At 49.9% G+C, this 7,513-nt stretch overlaps 1 protein-coding gene across 1 annotated transcript; it reads right to left on the bottom strand.

The window, feature by feature from the left end:
- Positions 1-6,365: 6,365 nt before the first annotated feature.
- LOC136461273 (uncharacterized) lies at positions 6,366-7,028 on the bottom strand. The gene is made up of 3 exons (XM_066460637.1): positions 6,749-7,028; positions 6,556-6,674; positions 6,366-6,455 (listed from the first exon to the last, which is right to left on the bottom strand). The coding sequence occupies exons 1-3, from the start codon at positions 7,026-7,028 to the stop codon at positions 6,366-6,368; spliced, it is 489 nt and encodes a 162-aa protein (XP_066316734.1).
- Positions 7,029-7,513: the final 485 nt, after the last annotated feature.

Below are 7,513 nucleotides of genomic sequence, written 5' to 3'. Positions count from 1 at the left end.
ATTATGAAAAGGAGTACGGCAACCCGAACTCAGCCCTCGAGCCTATCCCCGACCAGAACTCCACAGACTATGGTGTCGACAACCCTGAGGGGCCTCCGGCTTTCACAAGGGCACTCCGAACGCTTCGATGACCCCATGGTTTTAAGATCACCGGGGTCGAGCCCTATGAAGGAAGAATGAACCCAACTCAGTGGCTGCAGGCTTACGCCACTGCCATCCGCGCCACGGGAGGAGACACCAGCGTCATGGCAAATTATCTCCCTGTCATGCTAACGCCACCCACCATGAGCTGGTTCACCAGCCTTGCGCCGCACTCCATCGGCTCATGGGAAGAGTTGAAGAAAGTCTTCACCGACAACTATATGGCCACGTGTACTTGACCCGGCACGAAGCATGATCTCAGCCGCATCAATCAGAAGCCATTAGAGTTCCTCCGTAGCTACATCCGGCATTTCTCTGAGATGAGGAACTCTATCCCCAACATCACGGAAGCTAAAGTCATCACCGCCTTTATCCGAGGACTCCACCATCGCGAGCTTCGCTCCAAATTCAACCGTAAGCCACCGACCGGTATCGGCAAAATAATAACTACCGCCAACCAGTATGCCGATGCAGAGGAAGCCAAGGTGCGCTTCAATGAGGATGCAGGCACTCAGCGACCACCTCACCGATACGACGATCGTCCCGATGACCGACGTCCCAGCGACCGCCGTCCTGACGACCGCAGCTATCATCGTGATAGCGGCCGTGAGCGAACAGGAGGACACATGCCTGGCCAAAATCACCGCCGCCAGCCAGAACACATCTTTACTGCCATTAATCAACCTCGCGCCAAGCATAACTACGATGAGCAGTACCAAAAGATCCTCGATGGCCCGTGCCCTCTTCACAAGAACGCCAAACATAAGATGAAGGACTGCATTGGTCTGGCCAGGGAGTTCCAGGACAAGAGGCTCGATGATGACACCAACGATGGAGCCAGAGGTCACCGACCACCTGGGAACAACAACAACGCCTTTCAGGACCATGATAAGGTGGTCGCCACCATCTTTGGGGGCCTCGCCTCCACTGAGAGTCGAAGGGAACGGAAGCTTGCCGCTCGATGAGTGCTCGCCGTTGCTTCAGAAGAAACTACCGCCGACCCCAGCTATCGCCCATGGTCTGAGGTCCCTATCACCTTCAGTAGGGCCGACCAATGGGCAGACATACCATATACGGGGCGTTTCCCCCTCGTCCTTGACGCAACCGTCTAGAAGGTGCTCTTCAGAAAAGTCCTTGTTGATGGTGGCAGTGCTTTGAACCTACTCTTCGCTGGAGCCCTAAGGGAGTTGGGCCTCGTGATATCAGATCTCACACCCTCGGACTCCTCCTTCTGGGGTGTGGTACCTGGAAGGGCATCCAGGCCACTTGGAGAGATCACCCAACCAGTACAGTTCGACACAGCAAGCAACTACCATGTCGAGCATATCAACTTCTACGTCACCGACTTCGACACCATCTACCATGTCATACTTGGCCAGCCAGCTCTGGCCAAATTCATGGCCATACCACACTACGCGTATCTGGTGTTGAAGATGCCTTCGCCTGCAGGAGTCCTGGCTTTGTGGGCCAACCTTTCCGTTGCCTACGCTTGCGAGATAGAGAGTCTCGCTCTCGCTGAAGCCACCGACCTCTCCATCCAGATGGTAGCATGGTCGCCGAAGCCAAGACAGTACCCGCCGATGACATGGAGATTCCAGAGCTAGAGCTTCCCCGCGCCTCCGCCAAGTCCAAGGAAATCAAGGAGGTCGACCTCGGCCTCGACGATGCCTCCAAGACCATGAAGATTGGGGCTCACCTTGACCCCAAATAGGAAGGCGCGCTCGTCTCCTTCCTACGTGCCAACGCCGATGTGTTTGCTTGGAAACCTGCAGACATGCTAGGGGTACCACGGGAGAAGATCGAGCACTCCTTGAATGTCTCGTCGATCGCCAAACCGATCAAGCAGAAACTCCGCCGATTCACGCCAGACAAGAAGGAGGCTATTAGGGTAGAAATAAAACGGCTCTTAGCTGCCGGGTTTATTAAAGAAGTGTATCATCCAGATTGGTTAGCAAACCCTGTTCTCGTTCGAAAAAAGAATAAAGAATGGAGAATGTGCGTTGATTATACTGATCTTAACAAACACTACCCTAAAGACCCCTTCGGCTTGCCTCGGATAGACGAGGTTGTAGACTCTACCGCCGGCTGCAAACTACTCTCTTTCCTTGACTGTTACTCCGACTATCATTAGATCTCCCTCAAGGAAGAAGACCAGATAAAAACGTTGTTCATTACACCTTTCGGTGCATACTGCTAAAAAATTGTCCTTCGGACTCAAGAACGCCGGGGCTACCTATCAAAGGGCCATTTAGATGTGCCTCGACCAGCAGATCGGCCGCAACGTCGAAGCCTACATCAATGACGTGGTCTTTAAAACCAAGACATCCAACAACCTTATCGCCGACCTCAAAGAAACCTTCGCCAATCTGAACAAGTACCAATGGAAGCTGAACCCTTCAAAGTGCATCTTTGGAGTTCCATCCGGTATACTACTGGGCTACATCGTCAGTGCTCGAGGCATCGAGCCTAATCCTAACAAGGTCTCCGCCATCACCAATATGAAACGGCCAACATGTGTCAAGGATATATAAAAGATTACAGGTTGCATGACTGCTTTAAGCCGCTTCATATCACGCCTCAGTGAAAAAGGGCTACCTTTCTTCAAGCTCCTCAAGGCCTCCGAGCACTTTTCCTGGTCGGAGGAGGCAGACTCAGCTTTCGAGCAGCTCAAGTTGTTCTTAACAAAGCCGCCGATCATGACAGCGCCAAGGCCAGATGAGACTCTGCTAATATACATCGCCGCCACTTCCCGTGTTGTGAGCACAGCTATCGTCGTCGAATGCGAGGAAGCCGGGCACGCTTACAAGGTGCAACATCCAGTCTACTTTATCAGTGAAGTACTTAATGAGCCAAAAACTCATTATCCTCAGGTACAAAAGCTGTTATATGCAATTCTGATTACGTCGCGCAAGCTCCGACATTACTTCGAATACTACAAGATCGCCATGGTCACTGAGTTCCCCTTGGGGGACATTCTTCGCAACAAAGAAGCCAATGGCCGCATCATTAAATGGGCTGTTGAGCTCGGCACATATTCCATTGAATTCAGAAGCAGACCTACCATTAAGTCACAGGTGCTTGCTGACTTCGTCGCTGAATGGACTGAGATCCAAGAGCCCATCACCGCTGCTTGCCCCGAACACTGGGTGATGTACTTCGACGGCGCCCTTAACATCAACGGTGCTGGTGTGGGCATTCTATTCATTACACCGACCAAGGATAAGCTATGTTATGTTCTTCGAATACACTTCCCAGTTTCCAACAACGCCGCGGAATACGAAGCATGTCTCCATGGTCTTCGTATAGCCATCGAGCTCGGCATCAAATGCCTAATGGTGTATGGGGACTCCGCATTGGTTATCAACTAGCTCAACAAAGACTGGTCCTATTCCAGCGAGAAGATGGATGCTTACTACGCTGAAATCAGAAAGCTTGAAGGAAAATTCTATGGTATCGAGTATCACCACGTGGTACGTGACCAAAATCAACTCACCGATCACTTATCCAAGCTCGGTTCTTCTCGGTCCGCGATCCTGCCGGGGGTTTTTATTCAAGATCTCCTAGCGCCATCCATCAAAGAAGATAAGGAAGTTGAAGAAGTTCCCCCTACCGAGTAGTTGGTACTTGCGGTACTTTTGCCAGTCGCCGATTGGAGGGAGCAATTCAGCAAGTACCTCACCAGCGGCGAGGTACCCGCAGACAAGACTAAAACTGAACGCCTAGTTTGTCGGAGCAAGCTTTACGTGCTGGTGGACAGCAGCTTGATGAGGAAAAGTGCCAAGGAAGGGATACTGTAGAAATGCATCACCCAAGAGGATGGAGCAAAGCTGCTTCTTGAAATTCACTCTGGTTCCTATGGCAACCATGCGGCCTGGAGAACATTGGTCGGCAAGGCTTTTCGAGCTAGTTTTTATTGGCCCACAGCCATCACTGATGCAGAAGATCTCGTCCGACGTTGTGAAGGATGCCAATTCTTCGCTAAGCAAATACACATGCCCGCGCAAGAGCTGCAAACCATCCCAGCTTCCTGGCCCTTTGCTTGCTGGGGACTAGACATGATCGGGCCTTTCAAGCCAGCACCAGGTGGTTTCCGGTACATGTATGTCGCCATTAACAAGTTCTCCAAGTGGATTGAATATAAACCGCTCGTCTCGGCTACTACAAAAAAGGAAGTTGAGCTCTTTGAAGATATCATCCACAGATTTGGTCTACCAAATAGCATCATCACCGATCTCGGAACTACATTTACTAGACATCACTTCTGGGACTTCTGCGAGGACCGTTGCATCTCCATCAAATATGTTTCTGTTGCCCATCCAAGCGCCAACTGTTAAGTCGAACGGGCGAACGGTATGATCCTTGATGCCCTAAAAATGACTGTATCAGAAAGAAGAAAAGCACCCAGGCAGATGGCTCAAGGAGCTTCCAGCTATAGTCTGGGGACTACATACTCAAGCTATTGCAGCACCGGTGTGACTCCATACTTTTTGGTCTACGGCTCAGAAGCCATACTACCAGTGGACGTTACTTTCCAAGCACCTAGAGTGGAAAACTATGATAAAGAGCAGGCCGAGGCTGTCCGGTCTAAGGACATTGAGAGAGCCGAGGAAGAGCGCTTAATCACCTGTGTCCGTACAACTAAGTATCTGGAAGGCTTGCGGAGGTACTACAACTGAAACATCAAAGGTCGTTCATTTACTGTTGGCGATCTCGTTCTCCGCAGAAAACAAAAGACTGACGGTTTGCACAAGCTCTCTTCCCCCTAGGAAGGGCCTTATATCATCAAAGAGGTTACTCGACCAGGTTCTTATCGCCTAAGTGACTTAGAAGGAGTCGATGTTCCCAACTCGTGGCACATCGAACACCTTATACGTTTCTATCCTTGAAACACTACAGATATATACTATACAAATTTATATTCAGTAATGTTTTTTGGTCTCCATAACTTGTCTTCGTTTTGTCTCTATTGTGGATTAACAACCACTTATGGTCGTCGAGCTATATGCTACTTCATAACAAACTCCAGTACGTAATCGCCGTAACTACGCCGACCACGTTTTCTCCAAATCGCCGAACCCGTTTTCTCCAAACCGCCGAACACGTTTTCTCCAAACCGCCGAACACATTTTCTGCAAATCGCCGAACTCGTTTTCTCCAAAACGCCGAATACGATTTCTCCAAACACGATTTCTCCAAATCGCGAAACTCGATTTCTCCAAATCGCATAGCATGTTTTCCATATAGCGAAAACATTCTTTGATCGGAGAGCAACATTTTTTCTTTTTTGTTCTCTTCGGAGATGACCCCGTCTCTGATTTCTCCCTACACGTGCTACAGGCTCCGCGCTCTGCATTATGGGTGGTCGGCTACGGTCCCTTGGTCACACCTATTTTTTCTACATGTCTACGGGCTCCGCGCTCGACATTATGGATTATGGGTCAGCCAAGGCCGAAAAGTTCAACATAGAATACATTGCTCGGACGCCGCTTGTGTTGCCTTTATCTCCAAGTTCGTATAACAGCTGCCGACCAGAACACGTTCAGCGCTGTTTTTTATGGAAAAGACTCAGCCACCAATTTTTCCCTACACGTGCCACGGGCTCTGCGCTCTACGTCATGGGTGGTCGGCTACGGTTCCTGGGTCATGTCTATTACTCCTACACGTGCACAGGCTCCACGCTCGACGTTATGGACTATGGGTTGGCCAAGGCCATAGGGACCAGTAGCAGACCAACTGGTCGAATGTTAATTGAACTACGCATAACCGTGTTAGGTTTGAAACTTTGAAGATTATTTCGCCAAACTATAAGCAAACTGCATATATTACATATACAAGCACCTTATGACAAATATTTGATAAGTACTTGTTTTTGCGCTATCGTGTTTTCTAATACACAGTCAAGGTTTTACAGATGGTCTTCTATAATTAGATTAATGAGCTCCGCCATCACCATCCGTCTCGCCAAACAGATCTATATCGCCGGCCAGCATTTTTGCTGCATCCTCCACTTCATCTTCTAGCTACTGGGTCTCCACGTCGCTTAGTCCTTCTGCGAACCCACCCTCTATGGACTGAAGGTCGGTGGTCGGATAATGGGACCGAACAACCGCAAGGACATGGGTAGCGACGGTAGTAATTGCATCGCGGTTGAAGGTTTTGAAGTTTTCCCATGCTGCCTTGCACCTCTAAATGACGATGTCAGGGTGTTGCCGCCTACCGTCGTGCTAAGTGGCCGTCTTCAGGTCGATGCAGTCAAGCACCGGCTTAAATGCGGCGACTATAGTATCAAAGTTCTCCTTCTGGACCTTGGCCTCCTACACCAGCACGTCGAATTGTGCTTTGGCTTTATGACGATAACATGCGAGAGTTACAATGATCTGTTATATGAGGAGCTACTACAATAATGATACCGACCAGAAGGAATTCACCTTTCAGCTCCTCAGCAAGTTTGTCCGCCTGCTCTGCTTCCTTTGCTTTTTCTTGGTGAAGTTGATCGATGGTCTGGCGCATCTGGCCGAGCTCAGCATCTTGCTCTACAAGCACATCAGTTATTAATGGAAATGAGACTGTTCAGCAATACTAAAGTACATTCGTTGATGTACCGTACCTGCTTTCTGTTTGGATACACTATTGAGCTGTTCACTTTTCCTCTCCAGCTGCTCGGAAGCATATTTTAGTTGGTCGGAGATAGCGGCCAGCTGCTCGGACTGCATCCGCACTTGCTCAGACACAACTGCCAGCTTTTCAGTAAGGACCCCTTTTTGGTATTCTAGGTCCCGCGCGTTGGACTCCGCAAGGTCTCGTTCGCGTTGGGCTCGCTGGATATTCTTCTCCGAGAGGTTCCTGGCCTCTTTGAGTTTTTCATTCTCCGCTGCAAGGGGCTCCATTCTCTTTATTAGCTAGCGGCGCTGCTCGACAGCTCGAGATATTTCCTACAACAAATATGATGACATTATTGTTAACCAATTCCAATAAATGACTAGGACCTTTCCAGACAAAGTATTCACCTTGATCTGTTTCATCACACCAGTAAGGGAAGTCTCCAGTCTCCTGAACTCCTTGGTGGTGTCCTCCTCTTCAACAATAACTATTTCTTCACCGCGCTTTCAGAGAATCCGGACTGCTTGAGGTCGAGGTTCGTCGCTCACGATCTCCTCCACCTCATCCTCCTCCATCGCAGCCGGAGGGACAACCTTGGGGCTCGGTGGTCGGATAGCAGTTCTGACCATGCCCTCCAAAGAATCGGGGACTGCCGTCTGTTCATTTGACTCCAAAAGCTTTTCCACTCCCGTTTCCACCGTCACCGAAGGAGCTATCGCCCATTCGCTCGCCATTATAGGCAGTCGCTCGCCGCCAGGAAGCTCACCAGGGG

This window comes from Miscanthus floridulus, chromosome 6 (assembly GCF_019320115.1).
Source record: "Miscanthus floridulus cultivar M001 chromosome 6, ASM1932011v1, whole genome shotgun sequence".
Classification (NCBI taxonomy): Eukaryota; Viridiplantae; Streptophyta; class Magnoliopsida; order Poales; family Poaceae; genus Miscanthus; species Miscanthus floridulus.
The sequence above is the reverse complement of the archived record's forward strand: the minus strand, read 5'-3'. Positions and strand labels throughout refer to the sequence as shown.